The sequence below is a fragment of the Anomaloglossus baeobatrachus genome, chromosome 9, assembly GCF_048569485.1.
Source record: "Anomaloglossus baeobatrachus isolate aAnoBae1 chromosome 9, aAnoBae1.hap1, whole genome shotgun sequence".
NCBI lineage: Eukaryota > Metazoa > Chordata > Amphibia > Anura > Aromobatidae > Anomaloglossus > Anomaloglossus baeobatrachus.
In genome coordinates this window covers 82,704,552-82,725,397 of record NC_134361.1, presented here as the reverse complement: position 1 = coordinate 82,725,397, position 20,846 = coordinate 82,704,552, and the positions used below count along the sequence as shown (strand labels likewise).

Here is a 20,846-nt window from a genome sequence, read left to right as displayed (position 1 = left end):
TAGCAAAGATCGGGGCGCTGCACGTACATCACATCTAATGACTGTCAGTGGAGTCACATTACAACAGTCACGAAAAGCCCAACCCTGATAGTTGAAAACCAACTCACCGCTCGAAAAAAAAAAAAAAGGTTCCTACAAGACACATAAGTCATCTTGGAAACAAAGCTGAGAATTGCTGCCCCGTGACCTGAGTCACCGTGTGTCCCCTCCTGCCATAAGCAAATCAGCTACAACAGCCAAGAGTGTGGTGAGGAATGGATGATGAAAACTGTTTATTATGTGTAATAAATACAGGCCTATGATACATCAATCAGTGTGAAACTAGGAAGAGGCTTCTGTTACTGTGTATATACATTTTATTCATAGCAGATACAAGACAACCACGGATAACAAGTCATCTTAATGGATATTCTCCAGGCCCTAAAGAATAAAAAAGAAAAACAAAAAGTTAAACATAACCTCCTTTCAACAGATTTATAAAAGTTGTTTTTCTTTCAAAGGGTCTAAGGGGGTATTCGTACTACCCTGGTAGACCCGAGGAACATAAAAAGCAGGGCACAGATGAAAATAGGAGAAGCATGTGCGTGTTTGCTGGGCTCCCCGCTGCCTGACATAATTATAGGGCACCTTGGCTCATCTACCAAGAGGCCATTGTATTATTTCATCAGATGTTAGAAATAACTAATCATATTCGCAACAGCCCACATCCTGATCCAGCCCCAGACGTGGCTGCATTGATAGAATTATATATTATAATTAGCTGTCACTCCGAGTCTCACGGAGTCTGTGCATTAGAAAATACAAACACAATATTGGTTTTTTCACTATGCAATTTTTTTTTTGCTACAAATCATTCTTATGCAATTGGTATTCATTTAACCCTTCGCACAGCTTGTCTTCTATAGATCAGTGAGCTCATTCTGACAGGAGAGTTTAATACTCCCATCTTCCTTCTCGTGAACGCTTCTCAGCTGATTTATGACAACCCGAAAAAAGAAAAATTGAGTTGAACCCAAAAAGAATCTATTCCAGAAGGCTGACCGGAACAAAGACATCGAGAGGTAATTCTGCAACACAATACGGGCCGCCATCACCTATATTCCTATTAATGTAGATTACAAGGTAATAATGTGACTTACTTTAGATTTATAATAAAGCTGCTCCCCAGAAACCCTCTTGTCTCTTTGTAGGAGGTGCCACTGGTAGGGGATCCGGGCAATCCGCTTGTCCTATGGAAAGTAACAAGAGCGACACATCAAATAAGGGATATAAAACAAATGTTCTATGTGTAGCTTTAGTATACAGAGTATTTAACACTTGCATTACAGAGATTGTACGAGGGGCTGCTGATAAGTCTTTGGCTTTACCCAGAAAGAAACGAGATAGGATGATGAAACTTTAGGCTATGTGTCCACGCTGCAGAAAATGCGCGGATTTTGCCGCGGATTTCTCGCGGAAAAGCCGCGGATTTTCCGAAAATCTGCAGCAGCGGCACTTCCAAGCCATTTCAATGGCATTTTGGAAATGCTGTGTCCATGCTGCGGATTTTTCCGCAGCGGATTTGCCGCGGATTTTGATCCGGAAAAATCTGCAACATGTCAATTATTGTTGCGGATTTTGATCCGGATTTTGGCTATAGAATGGGGGAAAAAAAAAATCCGCATCAAAATCCGCGGTAAATCCGCGGCAAAAAAAAAAGGTGCGGATTTGCCGCGAAAGTCGCGGATTTTCATGCAGAAAAATCCGCAGCAACATTCTACCGTGGACACATAGCCTTACATTTATTCCACATACTTTCCACTGATGTCAACACACTTTTTACATTGGTAAAGTTCTGTAAGCCTAGCAAAAAGAAGGATTTCGTTTGTGCCTCAAACCAGGCATCCGTAGCAGCCTTGACATCAGAAATGGTGTGAAATTTGGTACCCTTCAGGTTTTCTTCAGGTTTGGAAACAGATGATAGTTGGCGGGAGCTAGATCTGGTGAATAAGATGGGTGGTCAACGAGCTGGAAGGTCAGCTCTGCCAGTTTTGCCATGGCCGCTTGTGCAGTGTGAGCGGAGGCGTTGTCTTGCAGGAACAAGATTCCTTTGGACAGCTTGCTGCACCTTTTGGCCTTCAGAGCGGCCTTCAATTGGTCCAAAGGTTCAATGTAATACTTTCCATTGATGGTGGAACCCTTTTAAAGGTAGTTCACTATCAGCACGCCCTCCTTATCCTAGAACACAGACGCCATCACTTAGTGGCTGATTTTTGCGCCCTAAACTTCTTTGGACGAGGAGAACCACTGTGCCTCCACTTTTTTGACTGCTCCTTGTTTTCAGGGCCATACAAATAAATCCAGGTCTCATCCATAGTGACCAGTTGATCCAGGAAGTTCTTATTAGTGCGGAAACGCTGACAAATGGACCGGGAGGTTTTCACTCACATGCTTCTCTGATCTGTTGTCAAACATTTGGGGACCCAATTTGCAGATAGCTTCTTCATGTCCAAATGTTCATGGATAATGACACAAAACACGTTCACAGGAAAACCCCATGATGTCTGCTATTGCTTTAGCTGAAATTCGTAGATTCTCCAGTATGAGGTTGAGCACAGCATCGATGATCTCCGGAGCAACAACCACTCTCGGTCGTCCAGGAAATTCCTCATCATTGGGGCTGAAGTGGCCTGTTTTAAATTTGGCAACTAAGTTCTTAACTGTGGAATATGAAGGGCATTGATCCCCCAATGTCTGCGACATATCACCATGAATATCCTTCACAGACTTTCCTTGCAGAAACAAGAATTTTGTCCCTCCTCTGCTCTCAGTTGCTGTGAATATCGCATTAGACTCCGGCATTTTATTTTCCCGCGTGCGTAGAACACTGTTGCCATAAGCAACAAACACAAAAGTTTGAAAGCATATATTAGACACATAAGGCTTTCATGTGATGTAACATTTGTTACCATAGAAACAAAAAAAATCACAAAGGCAAAGACTTATCAGCAGCCCCTCGTATTACTGGGAAAGGATCAAATTGTAACACAATCTGAACTTACTCCATGCCCTGAACATGGCACCTTAAAATGTTAAAATACATGAGGCTCCGTTCACACTGGAGAATATCCTAAAATTGCTTCTGTGAGATTATTCTTCACCATCGCACATGCTATTTTATTAATTGATAAACACAAACTGAAAAAAAAGTTCTCCGGGTAAAAAGTGCTCGTTACCTGCGGTTTGTATGCTATAAAAATAACAAATAAATCATTATCTCCTGCCATAACCCTACTGGACCCAGTCACTGACACCAGAAGTGATGACTGTGCCGTTCAACCAGCCACAGGACCGCTGCCACTTGTGATCGGCTGCAACGTTTAAGCGACTTGGAGAATGTCCATCCAATGAGATCTGGGTCTGGTTACCTGACTGCTGCAACCTATTACAAGCAGAAGTCATGTGTCTGGTTGAAAAGTGATGAGATTAAAGTCTGGTGCAGACCACGCAGAGGCCCGAGCTGGATCCAGGAGGGCGACAGCAGGTCTGATTTATTTTCTTATGTGTAGAGTATGGTAATAAGCATGTTTTGCCTGGACACCCACTTTTAGCAGCGATCACCACAAATCCACTACCATTTTGCTGGTAACATTTACTATACAAGTCGTTTAGCTGAGTGACCTGCAAAAAATGCTACAATGCTGATAGAGCTCTGCCGCAGGCCTCTCTGCTCTCCTCCAACTATCAGTATAAGGCCCCATTCACATCTGTGTGTCACCTATTTTTATGGAATGAGTGTGTGAATGGGGCCCAAGAGACAGCAGCAGCGAAGGTGGTCTGCAGAGGGGAGAAATCCTCCTGTGACCAAACCGAAGTCCAGGCAGCAGCAGGAGAGGATGTGTCTGTAGAAAGCAACTGGATGTGTGTGGGTCCCGCCCCCAACAGTCCTTCGGAGGCGGGCCCCCCCAACAGTCCTTCGGAGGCGGGCCCCCCCAACAGTCCTTCGGAGGCGGGCCCCCCCAACAGTCCTTCGGAGGCGGGCCCCCCCAACAGTCCTTCGGAGGCGGGCCCACCCAACAGTCCTTCGGAGGCGGGCCCACCCAACAGTTCGGAGGCGGGCCCCCCAACAGTCCAGAGGCGGGCCCCCCCAACAGTCCAGAGGCGGGCCCCCCCAACAGTCCAGAGGCGGGCCCCCCAACAGTCCAGAGGCGGGCCCCCCAACAGTTGCAGGCCCCCCCAACAGTCCGGAGGCGGGCCCCCCAACAGTCCGGAGGCGGGCCCCCCAACAGTCCGGAGGCGGGTCCCCCAACAGTCCGGAGGCGGGTCCCCCAACAGTCCGGAGGCGGGTCCCCCAACAGTCCGGAGGCGGGCCCCCCGCCCCCATTAGGCTATGTGCGCACAGGGCGTTTTTCGCGGCGTTTTTCAGGTGCGTTTTTGGCCTCAAAACTGCATGACTTTGCTTCCCCAGCAAAGTCTATGAGTTTTCATTTTTGCTGTCCGCACACAACTTTTTTTTTAAGCTGCGTTTTTGAGCTTGAAAAAAAAAAATGGACATGTCAATTCTTTCCTGCGTTTTTCTGCGTTTTCCCCCCATGCAATGCATTGGAAAAACGCAGCAAAGCGCAGAGATCAAAAACGCAGCAAAACGCACCAAATCGCGGTAAAAACGCATGCGTTTTTTGATGCATTTTTTCAACGCGGGTGCGTTTTTAGCGGCCAAAAACGCACAAAAACGCAGCGTAAAAAAACCGCAGTGTGTGAACTTAGCCTTAGTCCGAGGTTCTTTTCTTTTTAGCAGAGCTGCTCCACAAAATGCATAAAAATCTGTTTAAACTCTATTCATATTCATTTCTTTGGGAGATCCAATTTACTGTTCATGTGGAGTTTTCTAGTGTTTTTATTTTCCTAAAGTGTTTTGAAAAATTCCTGGTGGAAAATAAAAATAAAATGAAAAAAAGCATGACTTTTTTTAAACAGATCCTGTTGGAACCAAGATCAAACTGGGCACGGTCAAATTTAAAGAAAAAAATATATTTTTTTTTAGAGAAGAAAAAAAACCATTCCAAAATGCAGAAGTTCCTGACTCGGTTTCCACTTGAACAACTTGTAGTTTCTGAACTATTCACTGCCATTATTTATCCAAAATGCATCATAAAAGCGACGTTTCAGCCTACAGGACGGTTTGATTAAAAAGCCTAATTTTTGCCACATTGTTTTTTTTTTTTATGGTGCTCACTAAAGGGGTTAAAAAGTGGGACAGATTTATATCAGGGGTTGTTCCAGATGCTGTACTTTATTGTTTATTTTTTCATAAATATGCATGTTTATTGGTAAAATATTTTAAGTTTTGTTATTTATTTTGGTATTTTTTAAAAAAATATTTTTATAAATTTATTTTGTACTTTTTATATTAGTTTGATCGCTGGTGTGATGGATTGCCATGAACAAGAATGGCAATGCATTACTCCTGCCAGATTTACATTGATAGATTGTATGTCAGACCATCATTTGCAACGATCGGGACCCCATGATCACGTCACAAGGGTCCCCATCGTGTGGGAGAAGGAACCCCTCTCTCTCACAGCCTCCTAAACGCTGCAATTGCTATTGATTGAGGCATTTAGGGAGTTAAATAGCCAGGGACAGTGCAGGGACCGTCTCTGGCTGCGACAGCCGAGTATACGTTATCAATGATGCCGGCGATCAGCTCCTGTGCCCCTCGATAGCCAGGATGCACTGGTGCGTTCATTTGTCGGAACGGTATAAAAGGAATCCGGCATCTGGTTCTTCCAATATAAACTAAAGCCATCAGAACAATCAAGCCATGAAGATGGAGGCTGCAAAGACTGAGGAGGGGCCAATAAAAAAAAAAAAATATCTAATATATAAAGATGTGTGTGTGTGTGTGTGTGTGTGTGTGTGTGTGTGTGTGTGTGTGTGTGTGTGTGTGTGTGTGTGTGTGTGTGTGTGTGTGTGTGTGTGTGTCCGGGATTGGCATCTGCACTGTCGCAGCTACAGCCACAAAATTTTGCACACTCACACGTCTGGACCCCGAGAGCGTCCTAGGCTATGTCGTGAGGCGAAATTTCAACCCCGCGCGTTCCAATTTACCAATCAATTTTGCCCCTATCTACATAATGGGGAAAAGTGAAGCGAAAAGTGTATCCGCAAGGTCGCATTTACAATCACGAAATTTTGCACAGACACCTCATGTGACCCAGGGAACGTCGTAGACTATGTTTTGACAAAAAAATGTAACCCCGCGCTTTACAGTTACTCTCCAAAAAACATGCCTCCATTAAAGTAAATGGTGCCTGGAACTACAGGTTATTAGTAGGAGCTGTGATTGGTTGCTATAGGAACAAAAGACATTGATAGTATAAGAAGCTTATATGTGAGGTAATAAGATGTCGGTGGGGAGACAGACAGACCGGCAAGAGAGACAGACCGGCAAAAAGAGACAGACCGGGAAAAAGAGACAGACCGGGAAAAAGAGACAGACCGGGAAAAAGAGACAGACCGGGAAAAAGAGACAGACCGGGAAAAAGAGACAGACCGGGAAAAAGAGACAGACCGGGAAAAAGAGACAGACCGGCAAAAAGAGACAGACCGGCAAAAAGAGACAGACCGGCAAAAAGAGACAGACCGGCAAAAAGAGACAGACCGGCAAAAAGAGACAGACCGGCAAAAAGAGACAGACCGGCAAAAAGAGACAGACCGGCAAAAAGAGACAGACCGGCAAAAAGAGACAGACCGGCAAAAAGAGACAGACCGGCAAAAAGAGACAGACCGGCAAAAAGAGACAGACCGGGAAAAAGAGACAGACCGGGAAAAGAGACAGACGGAGCATATTACTTGGCCAATTTAGTTAAATCTGTGTGGAATATCTGTGGTGTTGAAATATATGTTATGAAATGCTTCTATTAGCTTAGTTTTTGCCTTTTAATAATTACATTTCTATCTATTTGTTCTCTGGTTTTTGTGTGCAGAATACATTTTTGTTAATACATTCTATTTTGTTAACAACAGTTATTAACCCGGGTAGTACAGCTAATTTATATATATGTATATGTTATCTTTTGGCAGATTTGTTCTCTCAGGCACCGAAGGTCAGACGTCCAAACACCAATCGATTCATTCTGTACGGGTCTGCCGGGATGTGCAGGGTCACACCATGTTAATGAGGATAACGGTCCCTTGCTTTATTGATCGGTGGTGGACCCCACATAACATGTCAGTACTGATCCAGTGGATGAGTGATCACCTGTTTTCACTGGACAGCCCCTTTTAAAAGGGGGTCATAGCAGGTTTTTGTTACCCCAAATGGGAGTAGCATAATAGAGGGACAGAGAGCCTGATTCCAGTGACCTGTCACTTACTGAGCTGTTTGATGCAGTTCTGATACAATCTCTGCTTTATTTGGTTAAAAGGGAATATGTCTCCAGGTTTTCCACCCAAACTGAGAGCAGCATAAGGAAGGGGCAAAGACCCCGATTCTAGTGATATGTCACTTACTGAGCTGCTAAGTGTAGTTTTGATAAAATCACTGTTTAATCATCAGTAGATTATCATTAAAGGACTACTTGGAGTGCTGCATGTAGTCCAGCATATTCATGAGCTCTGTATAACTGCTAGTTCTGCAGAGAAACCACTGATTTTATAAAAATGACAGCAAACAGCTCAGTAAGAGACACATCGCTGGAATCAGGGTCTCTGCCTCTACAATATGCTGCTCTCAGATGGCGGAGCAAAAACTTGGTGACAGATTCACTTTAATATCTAGCAGTTGTCCAAATACTGAGCCCTGTATAACCCCGCCCACATCTCTGATTGGCAGCTTTCTACCTATGCACAGTGCACACAGAAAGCTGCCAATCAGTGGAGGGGACGAAGTTATACAGAGGTCATGAATATAGAGGACTACATGGCAGCAGGGTTACTAGTACTCTAATGATAATCTCCTGCTGATAAATCTGTGATTTAATCAAAACTAAGGCAAGTAGCCAAATAAGTGACACATCGCTGGAATCAGGATCTCTGTCCCTACATTATGCTGCTCTCAGATGGCACCTGCTGACATTCCCTGGTGCTCCGACACGCTGAGAGGGATTAAAACCCCATTAGCAAACAGATTAACCCCCCAATTTCTCAGGAGCAGATAGAATATATAGGGATGGATGTCACAGACCTGCCTGGCCATATACGCAGTGGGGGAGGCTGCTCTGACACATTTCCTTTAACAGATCAGTTCCATGGTGGATTCTTCTCTCTATATAAATCTCACTGTAGAGGAGAAAACTGCTAAACCCGTGATTGCTGGACAGTGAGAAGAAGGCGGCCACACAACCGCACGGTGTGTACTGCGCCCTGACTCACCTTGCCCCCGTTAGTCCAGCGGTTAATGTATATGGTGGAAATCCCGGGCACCATCAGACAGACGGTCATAATGCCCAGCCCGGGCAGGATCTCATACCACATGGCTCCGCTCTTCACTGACACCGGCACAGAACCGAGAGCAGCTCAGGGTCACTGTACACGACCAGAATGCACTGCGGTAGCAATGGCACACACGTCCGCCATATTTGTTACTGGCAAGCTCACCAACGGTTAAAAACTGATTGATGAGGACTAAACCCGTATATTTTCACTCAGCGTCCTCGAGCTGCTGTTCATTTAATGACTGATTATTTTGTGGAACGGGAGAAAAAAAATTCAAATTTTTGCCCATATCAACAATGGCGCCGAAATGCTGGAAGTCAATGTGAAAAGAAGTCTCGCGATATTTTCGTGAGAATTGACATCTCCAGAGGAAAAACTGTGAACGCACGGCAACAGATGACGTCAGTGCGCAGCCATGTTGTGAAGGGAAAAGTTCCTACAGATGACGGATAACCACAGAGTAGAGACAGGTTGTGGCTGTACCAAGTGAGAAGAAGCGCCGGGGGCTCCGAGCTGCTGTGTGCACAGAGGAAGGGGCGGGGTTACTCCAGAGGGAGCGGTTACTAGCGGTCAGGTGAGTCCCCGCCCAATGTGGCGGCTGGTTTGTGCTGCTGCTGGGCACGTGACCAGGTGCTCATCCAATCACAGGACGCGACTGGAGGCTGAGAAGTGCAGCGCTGGAGTCAGATAGTTGTGGCCGCCAGAGCTGCTGTTCGTCTGCACGAAGGAAGCCATGAAGGAAGACAAGGAGAACACGAAGCCCCGGGAGAAGAGAGGGGAGCAAGATGAGGGGGACAGACCCGAGAGGGTGAAGGAGAAGAAGGAAGTCATGAGCAAGGTGAGGACGAGGCCTCCGGGGCTGCAGGGGGGCCATGAGTGACAGCTGTCTGCAGAGAAGATGTCACACTGCGACCTGTGTGTACAGTAATGGGGGACCTTTCCCCCCCCCCCTCCGTGTGTACAGTAATGGTGGACCTGCCCCCCCCCCGTGTGTACAGTAATGGTGGACCTGCCCCCCCCCGTGTGTACAGTAATGGTGGACCTGCCCCCCCCCAGTGTGTACAGTAATGGTGGACCTGCCCCCCCCAGTGTGTACAGTAATGGTGGACCTGCCCCCCCCCAGTGTGTACAGTAATGGTGGACCTGCCCCCCCCCAGTGTGTGTACAGTAATGGGGGACCTTTCCCCCCCCCCTCCGTGTGTACAGTAATGGTGGACCTGCCCCCCCCCCGTGTGTACAGTAATGGTGGACCTGCCCCCCCCCAGTGTGTACAGTAATGGTGGACCTGCCCCCCCCCCAGTGTGTACAGTAATGGTGGACCTGCCCCCCCCCCAGTGTGTACAGTAGTGGGGGACCTGCCCCCCCCGTGTGTGTACAGTAATGGGGGACTTGCCCCCCCCCGTGTGTGTACAGTAATGGTGGACCTGCCCCCCCGTGTGTGTACAGTAATGGGGGACCTGCCTCCCCGTGTGTGTACAGTAATGGGGGACTTGCCCCCCGTGTGTGTACAGTAATGGTGGACCTGCCCCCCCTTGTGTGTACAGTAATGGGGGACTTGCCCCCCGTGTGTGTACAGTAATGGGGGACTTGCCCCCCCCCGTGTGTGTACAGTAATGGGTGGGAGACCTGTCCCAGGAACGTGCGGGCTGATGCAGTGACATTGGGTCTTGTATTGGGAGCATTGTGCTGCTTTGTGAGCGCAGTGTTTCTATGTGATGTGAGAATATACCGCATCATCAGAAGGAAAATTAGTATATCAGCTCTCAGCGCTCGGTCCAGCAGCCATACCGGTGAGCTTTGTCTGCTGGTCCTTACCCCTGAGAATCTCCTCCTGCCTCCCTGGCTCTTGCTTTGATTAGCCGGCGGCTGGAGGAGGTTCACAGGACGCTGACTGCCACAGATTACTGACCCGGTCACTGCATCAGATGCTGCAAATCGTTTAAGTTGCTCCATCTCTAATCATAAGTTGACAAAATCAAAACACTAGGTTAATTAACCCCATCACAATGCAGGAGAGCGGGGCGTGTCTTATGTCAGGGGCAGGTGTAGAGGCTGGGCTCAGGAACTGAGCAGCTGCCAGCTGTGCCATACAGCAGACAGTGACCGGAGTCAGCTGGGATCACTTTTGTTGAACAATTAAAAGGCCACTATCAATTTAAGTGATTTGCTTGTGTGGCCCAATTCTTCCAGTACTCACCACCTACCTGCCCAGATTGCTGGGAGCTGATAGGTTGCCATGGCAGCCGGGGGTCTACCAAATGCTCCTGTAGCTTGGCTAGATCAGATTTTCTCCTAAATACTGCATATTATATAGTATAGATGATCAGTCAGTTTTGAGTCCCCTTGGGGGACAAAAAACAATAAATAGTACTGATAATAAGCAGAACACGCCTCTTCATATAGGGATTAGGCCCTGTGCACACTTGCCGGTTTTTCCCGCGGATTTCCTGCGGTTTTGCTGCATGTTCCGCTGCATGTTATGTTCATAACATCTCTGCAGTGAATCACCAGCAAAACCTCTGGGAAAAAAAATGCTGTGCGCACTATGCGGATTTTGACAGCTGCATGTTTTGCTGTGGGATTCCTGCAGCAAAAACAATTGCATGTCACTTCTTTTCTGCATGTGGCTGCGGCATTACACTCCATTGACTGTAATGTAATCGTGAAATCCCGCAGGGAATAACGCAGGCAGCAAATTCTGTGCGGTTCATTGCGTTTTCCTGCGTTATTCCCTGCGGTATTTTGCCGTTTCGGGACATAATGTTCAGCACTGCCTGCGTTTTGCAGGGAAGTGATGTCATTATGACAGGAAGAGGAAGCGGAGCAGATAGTAAACACACATCACAGACACAGACATCACAAACACAGACATAGAATACACACACATCACACTGACACACAGACATATAGAATACACATACAAATCAAACGGACATATAGAAAAAAAAACACGTGTGCCCCGCCGTATTTTTACCTTCCAGCCGAGGTAAACACACAGCGGCGGCCCGGTATTCTCAGGCTGGGGAGGGCGAGGGCCAGGGTTAATGCCCCCTCTCCCGCAGCCGAGGATATCAGCCCGCAGCTGCCCCAGGACTGTCGCATCCATTATGCGGCAGTACCGGAGTATCCCCAGCTCTTCCTGTTGTCGTGATACAGTGGCAATCAGGGTAATATAAGGAGTTAATGGTGGCGGATCGCCGCCACTAAGTCCAGACTTGATCGTAGCAGTGTCTATGTGACAGCTGACATGATCAACCCGTAAGTAAAGTGAATAAACACACACACACCGAAAAATCCTCTATTGTAAATAAAACACAAAAAAGCCCCTGTTTCACCCCTTTATTAACCCCTCCTATTACACAGCTCCGGCGTAATCCACGTCCTGCGATGCTTGCATCCAGCCGCTACTGACACATACTGAATGCAGCCTCACAACGAGCCTGCAGAGGTAATTACCCGTCATTTCCCACGGCCGGTAATGTGAACAACACATTACCGCTCGGGAGAACTGCAGCGTGTGCTCACAGGGACTCTATCATCTATCTATCCATCCATCCCTCTATCTATCTATCTCAGAAGGAAATGACTTTTTTTTTTTCTTCAATGTGCTTTATTGCATTGAATGCATTAAAACACATGTACCAACCCGCATGCGGTTTTCGGGTGCGGTTTGCCGCGTTTTTTTTACCGTGGGTGCAGTAATCTTTCAGACCCTGTGGAATTTTAAGAAAATTCCGTTTTCCTGTGCGCACAGGGCCTTAAATAGTTTATCCTACATTAGTAAGTAATTGCTAGCATATGCCATGACTTAAAGGACAAGTCTGCAGTCCCTCTGTGTGTCTGCAGACTTGTTAGTGCTCACATCACACGCACCATGGGGATTCTCCGCTATCAGAGCTGGGAACGGCGGTCAAATGGCTGCAATTCTGAGATATAACCCAGACCAGAATCCCTCAGATTCGAGGCTGCACCCACCTTGTCAGGTTCTAGCCAGGATTCTGCATATCACATACTTGCAGCCATGTGATCCCCGTTTCTGGCTCTGACACTGGAGAATCCTCACAGTGTATGTGATGTGAGGACTCACAAGTCTACAGTCACATAGTGATCCATAGAGTGACTGCAGACTTGTCGTTTTAGATTGGACAACCCCTTTTATGATTTGTATAAATGGGAGGTGAGCATGATCGGTGTTATATACCATTATTAATATGATATATTACATGATCATTTCTATTTACTCCCTTTTAAGTCCAGAACATATTAAAGGCTGCTCCCTCATTAGTATGCTTCTGCTGATAACTAGCATATACTATAATATTTTGATCAGTGGTTGTCCTCCCTCTGGACACCCCACCGATCCTACAAAAATAAAGACATCAGGGTCCAATTTTGGCTTAACTAGCACTGTACCCCTTTTCATTCTGAAGATTTTGGGCATCTTGGCACTTGGATCAGGAAGTGATAATATATTCTATGAAACTTTAGTTGTAGAAAATGCCCTTAAATCAGTTTAAATGGCTTGTCCGCTACTTGTACAATCCACTTCTCAATCCTCATGTATGTTCACAGTAATAACGGCTATACTCCCCTCCAATGCCGGCGCTGTTCCAGCAGTGTCTGCACTGCGTTCCCTCTATGCTTATTCGGATGGAATTGACATCCAGTGTAGGTGATAAAACAGCTGCAGCTCTCACTTTCTCTGGATTTGTCTGAAGGTGAGGTTAGCATTGATTGGTCTCAGGGATTGAGCGACATAATATGTCACACAATCCTCAGGAGAGTGAGTGCCGATATCTCTGGAATAGCACCAGTATCTGAGGGGATAGTAGCTTTTAATATCCTGGGGGAAAACATTAGAGACTGAGTAAGGGTTGTCTCAGCAGTGGACAACACCTTTTTAAGCCTGGGCTGTTTATCCCCGTTGCTGATCATGTACAGTCATGGTCAAAAGTTTTGAGAATGACACCAAATTTATCTTTTCACATGATCTGTTGCCCTCTGGTTTTTAATTGTGTTTGTCTGATGTTTACATCACATTCAGAAATATAATTGCAATCATATTATGAGTACCAAAAGGTTATATTGACAGTTAGAATGAGTTAATGCAGCAAGTCAATATTTGCAGTGTTGACCCTTCTTCTTCAGGACCTCTGCAATTCTCCCTGGCATGCTTTCAATCAACTTCTGGACCAAATCCTGACTGATAGCTGTCCATTCTTGCTTAAGCAATGCTTGCATTTTGCCAGAATTTGTTGGTTTTTGTTTGTCCACCCGTCTCTTGATGATTGCCCACAAGTTCTCAATGGGATTAAGATCTGGGGAGTTTCCAGGCCAAGGACCCAAAATCTCTGTTTTGTTCCATGAGCCATTTAGTGATCACCTTTGCTTTATGGCAAGGTGCTCCATCATGCTGGAAAAGGCATTGTTGGGCGCCAAACTGCTCTTGGACAGTTGGGAGAAGTTGCTCTTGGAGGACATTCTGGTACCATTCTTTATTCATGGCTGTGTTTTTAGGCAAGACTGTGAGTGAGCCGATTCCCTTGGCTGAGAAGCAACCCCACACATGAATCGTTTCAGGATGCTTAACAGTTGGCATGAGACAAGACTGGTGGTAGCGCTCACCTCTTCTTCTCCTAATAAGCTGTTTTCCAGATGTCCCAAACAATCGAAAAGGGGATTCATCTGAGAAAATGACTTTACCCCAGTCCTCAGCAGTCCACTCCCTGTACCTTTTGCAGAATATCAGTCGGTCCCTTATGTTTTTTCTGGAGAGAAGTGGCTTCTTTGCTGCCCTCCTTGAAACCAGTCCTTGCTCAAGCAGTCTCCGCCTCACAGTGCGTGCAGATCACTCACACCAGCCTGCTGCCATTGCTGAGCTAGCTCGGCACTGCTGGTAGTCCGATCCCGCAGCTGAAACAGTTTTAAGATACGGTCCTGGCATTTGCTGGTCCTTCTTGGGCGCCCAGGAGCGTTTTTGGCAACAATGGAAGCTCTCTCCTTGAAGTTCTTGATGATGCGATAGATTGTTGACTGAGGTGCAATCTTTGTAGCTGTGATACTCTTCCCTGTTAGGCCATTTTTGTGCAGAGCAATGATGGCTGCACGTTTCTTTAGAGATAACCATGGTTAACTGAAGAGAAACAATGATACCAAGCACCAGCCTCCTTTTAAAGTGTCCAGTGGTGTCATTCTTACTTATTAATGCTGATTGATCGCCAGCCCTGTCCTCATCAACACCCACACCTGTGTTACTGGAACAATCACTAAAACAATGTTAGCTGCTCCTTTTAAGGCAGGAATGCAATGATGTTGAAATGTGTTTTGGGGATTAAAGTTCATTTTCTTAGCCAATATTGACTTTGCAAGTAATTGCTGTTAAGCTGATCACTCTTTATGACATTCTGGAGTATATGCAAATTGCCATTAGAAAAACGTAAGCAGTACACTTTGTAAAAATTAATTTCTTTATCGTTCCTATGGGAGACCCAGACATTGGGTGTATAGCTTCTGCCTCCGGAGGACACACAAAGTACTACACTAAAAAGTGTAGCTCCTCCCTCTGAGCCTATACACCCCCTGGAGAACCAGATCTAGCCAGTTCATTGCTTTGTGTTCAGGAGGCATACATCCACACATGCATTCTCATCTGATTTTTCATTTTTGGAAAGATTTTGAAGAAAAGCGGGTCCAAGTCTGGTCCCCCGGCATGTCCCTTCTCACCCCACTGTGTCGGCGGTGCTGTTAAGGTTGATTCCAAGGCTGGAGCCTTACATGCCGCGCTCCTTCACCATCCCTCGGGCTCTGGCTTGAAGTGGGAGCCATCACGGTTCTCCATGCTTGGCAGGAGACCGGTCTCCATCCACAGCCTTTCAGGATCCTGCTGGACGGAGCACTCATCCCCAGGGACTTGGAACCCTGCGTCTCAGCAAGCTAAGTCCCTGAGACGTTTATATTGTGGGGGTCCCTGTACTTTATTGTGATGGGAGAGTGTGCTGTTTGTGTTTTCTGACATTTCCGGCCGGTTCTCTGGCTGTCGCCTGAGAACCGCGCCGATGGTGCCTGCGCGCCGGCCGCACCGCTCAAATTTAGGCCCCGGCTTCGCCGGAGGCCTACTTTCGGTTTCACTGCCCTCGCATGTCATTCATGCAGAGGGACAGTGTGGCTCCGCCCAGCGGCCGTTCTGCACAGGGGAGGGACACTCCTCACTGGGTACATGTCTCCTCCCCTGTAGGTCTCTTTGGCCCTCCAGATCCCGCTCTCAGAGTAGGTCCCGCCCCCTCTCCTCGCTCCGGCGCCATTTTATCAGCGTTTTCTCTGCGATCAGCACTGGCTGCAGCATCCCTGCTGAGGTGCTTGGGGGTCCGGGCTTTGGGATCTGGAGGGCACACAACACCGCTCCAGCGGTCTGGTAAGCCACAACCTCTGGTTGTGGGCTTCTGTGTATACTGTCTGGGGGTCACTCTGGCAGAGCCCCCACTTCAGCAGCATGTCTCACACGAGGAGCAAGGCTCCAAAGCTATATTCAGTATGCACTGCATGTAAGCTCGTGCTGCCTGAACCGAGCACATATCCACATTGTGATGCCTGCTCTAACCTGACAATGCCTCAGCCTGGAATCGCACCCCCAGGGCTCTCTCCGGCTGCTCCGGCTCCTGTGGCTGAACCCCCGGCTTGGGTAGAATCCTTTTCTAGGTCAATCTCCCAGTCTTTTGCCGACTCCATGGGACAGCTGTCCCGGACTTTGCTGAACATGCATCAGCCCCCTTCACAGGGTGCCTCTGCTGCTAGGGCTCTCTCAGCGGAGCTCACAGAGGATTCTTCATCTGGTCCCAGACCCCGTCCTCCTAAGAGGAGACGTAGGGCTCCCTCCCCTTCCTCGTCCCGCGGCTCTGTTTCAGAACCTGACTCGCGGGACGAGGAGGATGCCTTTACAGGGGGCTCGGAGGCTACCTCCATGTGCCCCATTGATCTGTCTGAAAGTGACTCAGATGTTAGTGATTTGATTGCGTCCATTAATTCTGTACTGGACCTCAATCCGCCAGTATCAGAGGAGCATCCCTCTCTGGCAGAAAAGCACCAGTTTACCTTGCCTAAGAGGACAAAGAGTGTGTTCTTTAACCACTCCAGTTTTCAGGCCACTGTGACCAAGCCCAGAGCCTGTCCTGACAAACGCTTCCCAAAGCATGGTTCTGATGACCGTTTTCCCTTTCCACCTGAGGTGGTCAAGGAGTGGGCTCATTCACCAAAGGTAGACCCCCCGGTGTCTAGACTCTCAGCCCGGACCGTTGTATCAGTGGCTGATGGCACCTCTCTTAAGGATTCCACTGACCGCCAGGTTGACCTTCTGGCCAAATCTGTATATGAGGCGGCAGGGGCCTCGTTCTCCCCATCTTTTGCAGCAGTGTGGGCTCTCAAAGCCATCTCTGCTTCTCTAGAGGAGATGCATTCCCTCGCCAGGGAATCTATGCCCGAAATGGTTGCCTTAACGTCCCAAGCTTCCGCTTTTTCATCCTATGCCATGTCTGCCATGCTGGAGGCTTCTCACCGCACTGCGGTGGCTTCGGCTAATTCCCTCGCTATCCGCAGGATCTTGTGGTTTCGAGAGTGAAAGGCAGATGCTTCTTCAAAGAAGTTCCTTGCTGGGCTCCCTTTTGCTGGGTCCAGGCTATTCGGTGAATAACTGGATGAAATTATTAAGGAAGCTACTGGCGGGAAGAGTACTTCCATGCCACAAACCAAAACCAGGAAACCTGTCCAGGGTAGGAACCAGTCGAGGTTTCGTTCCTTTCGTTCCTCCAACTGGTCGTCCTCTAAGCCCTCGGCCTCGTCCACTAACTCAGCCAAGGACCAAAAATCCAACTGGCGCACAAAGGCGCGTCCACAGAAGACCGCAGGAGCTGCTGCCACTAAGGCAGCCTCCTCTTGACTATCTGTCCGCGCCAGCAACGTCCTTAGTCGGTGGCAGGCTCTCCCACTTTGGCGACGCGTGGTTTCAACACGTCTCCGATCAGTGGGTGCGGGATGTCATCTCCCACGGCTACAGGATAGAATTCTCTTCCAGCCCGCCAAACAGATTTTTTCTGTCAACTCCCCCCTGTTCCAAGGCCGCCGCCTTCTCTCAGGCCGTGGCCTCCTTGCAGGCCAACGGAGTAATTGTACTGGTTCCCGCCCGGGAACGGTTCAGAGGTTTCTACTCAAATCTCTTCCTAGTCCCCAAAAAGGACGGTTCCTTCCGGCCCATCCTGGATCTCAAGCTTCTCAACAAGCATGTTCAGGTGCGGCATTTTCGCATGGAGTCTCTGCGATCAGTCATTGCCTCAATGACCCAAGGGGATTTCCTGGCATCCATCGACATCAGAGATGCCTATCTGCATGTGCCAATTGCAGTTTCTCACCAGCGTTGGCTACGTTTTGCAATCGGAGAGGAGCATTTCCAATTCGTGGCTCTCCCCTTCGGGTTAGCCACGGCCCCTCGGGTATTCACCAAGGTCATGGCAGCAGTGATTGCGGTTCTGCACCTCCAGGGGTTGGCAGTAATTCCTTACCTGGACGACCTTCTAGTCAAGGCTTCATCCAGCGCAGACTGTCAGCGGAGTGTCTCGCTCACTCTCGCCACTCTAGCCCAATTCGGGTGGCTGCTCAATCTGCCCAAATCCACTCTGACTCCGACCCAGAGGCTCACGTACCTAGGGATGCAGTTCGAGACTCTGCCGGCACTTGTGAAGTTGCCCTTAATCAAGCAGCAGTCCCTCCAACTGGCGGTGCGCTCTCTGCTGAGGCCCCGCCGTTATTCCATCAGGCACCTGATGCAGGTGCTGGGTCAGATGGTGGCGTCAATGGAGGCTGTTCCCTTTGCCCAGTTCCATCTGCGTCCTCTGCAGCTGGACATTCTCCACTGTTGGGACAAGCGGCCTTCCTCCTTGCACAGGTTAGTGGCTCTGTCGCCACAGACCAGGAGCTCTCTTCAGTGGTGGCTTCGGCCCCTCTCTCTGTCTCAGGGATGCTCCTTCCTGGCTCCGTCCTGGGTGGTCCTCACCACGGATGCCAGTCTATCCGGCTGGGGAGCGGTATGTCTCCACCACCGAGCACAGGGCACTTGGACTCCGTCCGAGTTAGCCCTCTCGATCAATGTGCTGGAAACCAGAGCCGTGCTCCTGGCTCTCCTAGCTTTTCACCACCTATTGGCGGGCAAGCACATCCGAGTCCAGTCAGACAACGCGACAGCGGTTGCCTACATCAATCACCAAGGCGGGACACGCAGCCGCCTGGCAATGTTGGAGGTACAACGTATCCTTCAATGGACGGAGGACTCCAAGTCCACCATATCCGCAGTCCACATTCCAGGCGTGGAAAACTGGGAGGCAGATTATCTCAGCCGTCAAACCGTGGACAGTGGCGAGTGGTCCCTGCATCCGGCAGTGTTTCAGTCAATCTGCCGCAAGTGGGGCACTCCGGACGTGGACCTAATGGCATCCCGTCACAACAACAAGGTTACGATTTACGTGGCTCGCTCCCACGATCCTCAGGCCTTCGCAGCGGACGCTCTGGTTCAAGACTGGTCCCAGTTTCGTCTGTCCTACGTGTTTCCCCCTCTAGCTCTCTTGCCCAGAGTCCTGCGCAAGATCAGAATGGAGGGCCGTCGGGTCATCCTCATTGCTCCGGACTGGCCCAGGCGAGCTTGGCACCCAGACCTGCTCCATCTGTCCGTAGAGGTGCCGTGGCATTTTCCGGACCGTCCAGACTTTCTCTCACAAGGTCCGTTTTTCCGCCAGAATTCTGCGGCTCTCAGATTGACGGCGTGGCTCTTGAGTCCTGGATTTTGACGGCTTCTGGTATTCCTCCTGAAGTCATTTCCACTATGACTGGGGCCCGGAAGTCTTCCTCGGCCAAAATCTATCACAGGACTTGGAAAATTTTCCTGTCCTGGTGTCGCTCTTCCGGCCATACTCCTTGGCCTTTTTCCTTGCCGACCCTTCTGTCCTTTTTACAGTCCGGTCTGCAGCTAGGACTGTCCCTCAATTCTCTCAAGGGACAAGTCTCGGCTCTGTCAGTGCTGTTCCAGCGGCGTATCGCCCGGCTGGCTCAAGTGTGCACCTTCATGCAGGGCGCGTCTCACATCATTCCGCCTTACCGGCGGCCCTTGGATCCCTGGGACCTCAATTTCGTCCTCACGGCCTTGCAGAAACCCCCCTTTGAGCCTCTTAGGGAGGTTTCTTTGTTTCGTCTTTCACAGAAAGTGGTCTTTCTAGTGGCCATAACTTCCCTCAGGAGAGTCTCTGATTTGGCTGCGCTCTCTTCGGAGTCACCTTTTTTGGTCTTTCATCAAGACAAGGTGGTTCTCCGTCCGACTCCGGACTTTCTCCCTAAGGTGGTTTCTCCTTTCCACCTTAACCAGGACATTACCCTGCCTTCCTTTTGTCCGGCTCCTGTTCATCGCTTTGAAAAAGCGTTGCATACTCTGGATCTGGTGCGGGCGCTCCGGATCTATGTGTCTCGCACCGCTGCTCTTAGGCGGTGCACCTCTCTTTTTGTGCTAACCACAGGTCAGCGCAAGGGCCTCTCTGCTTCTAAGCCGACCTTAGCCCGTTGGATTAGGTCGACCATTTCGGATGCCTACCAGTGTTCTCAGGTGCCTCCCCAGCCGGGGATCAAGGCACACTCGACCAGAGCTGTCGGTGCCTCTTGGGCTTTCAGGCACCAGGCTACGGCTCAGCAAGTCTGTCAGGCTGCCACTTGGACTAGCCTGCATACCTTTTCAAAGCACTACCAAGTGCATGCTCATGCTTCGGCAGATGCGAGCTTGGGCAGACACATCCTTCAGGCGGCTGTCGTCCATTTGTGAAGTTAGGTTTTGCCTACTTCTCAGTTTTTCTGTTTATTCCCACCCATGGACTGCTTTGAGACGTCCCAATGTCTGGGTCTCCCATAGGAACGATAAAGAAAAAGAGAATTTTGTTTACTTACCGTAAATTCTTTTTCTTATAGTTCCATATTGGGAGACCCAGCACCCTCCCTGTTGCTTGTTGGCAGTTTCTTGTTCCGCGTGTTATTACCGGCTGTTGTCGTGGACAGAGTCTCCGGTTGTTCCGGTTCTTGCTCTGTTTTTACTTGTGGGTGGCTATTCTCCTTCAGCTTTTGCACTAAACTGGCTAGATCTGGTTCTCCAGGGGGTGTATAGGCTCAGAGGGAGGAGCTACACTTTTTAGTGTAATACTTTGTGTGGCCTCCAGAGGCAGAAGCTATACACCCAATGTCTGGGTCTCCCAATACGGAACTATAAGAAAAAGAATTTACGGTAAGTAAACAAAATTCTCTTTATTTGTAGCATTCTCAAAACTTTTGGCCATGACTGTACTATTTATTTATTTTTTTGCCAATAAGGTTTAAGGAGCTTTTAAAAAAAATAAAAATAAAATAAAGTTCTC

General features: G+C 48.6%; 2 protein-coding genes across 2 annotated transcripts in view; one reads left to right on the top strand and one right to left on the bottom strand.

The window, feature by feature from the left end:
• Positions 1 to 243: 243 nt before the first annotated feature.
• On the bottom strand, positions 244 to 8,548 carry NDUFA1 (NADH:ubiquinone oxidoreductase subunit A1). Its single transcript, XM_075323843.1, has 3 exons — positions 8,356 to 8,548; positions 1,140 to 1,229; positions 244 to 420 (listed from the first exon to the last, which is right to left on the bottom strand). The coding sequence occupies exons 1-3, from the start codon at positions 8,455 to 8,457 to the stop codon at positions 400 to 402; spliced, it is 213 nt and encodes a 70-aa protein (XP_075179958.1). The 5' UTR covers positions 8,458 to 8,548; the 3' UTR covers positions 244 to 399.
• A 257-nt stretch (positions 8,549 to 8,805) lies between these two features.
• Positions 8,806 to 20,846, top strand: part of UPF3B (UPF3B regulator of nonsense mediated mRNA decay) — a 60,834-nt gene continuing 48,793 nt past the window's right edge. The window contains exons 1-2 of the mRNA XM_075323842.1: positions 8,806 to 8,992; positions 9,067 to 9,256. Coding sequence (XP_075179957.1) covers positions 9,152 to 9,256 — 105 coding nt within the window. The 5' untranslated portion in view covers positions 8,806 to 8,992; positions 9,067 to 9,151. The remainder of the gene's footprint in view (positions 8,993 to 9,066; positions 9,257 to 20,846) is intronic.

Bases quoted from the DNA above. Each gene is read 5' to 3' on its own strand.
- NDUFA1 (XM_075323843.1), bottom strand. From the start codon at position 8,457: ATGTGGTATGAGATCCTGCCCGGGCTGGGCATTATGACCGTCTGTCTG. The intron at 1,230-8,355 runs GTGAGTCAGGGC...TACTTTCCATAG, and splicing joins GCTGGACTAACGGGGGCAAG to GACAAGCGGATTGCCCGGAT. The intron at 421-1,139 runs GTAAGTCACATT...TTTATTCTTTAG, and splicing joins AGCTTTATTATAAATCTAAA to GGCCTGGAGAATATCCATTA.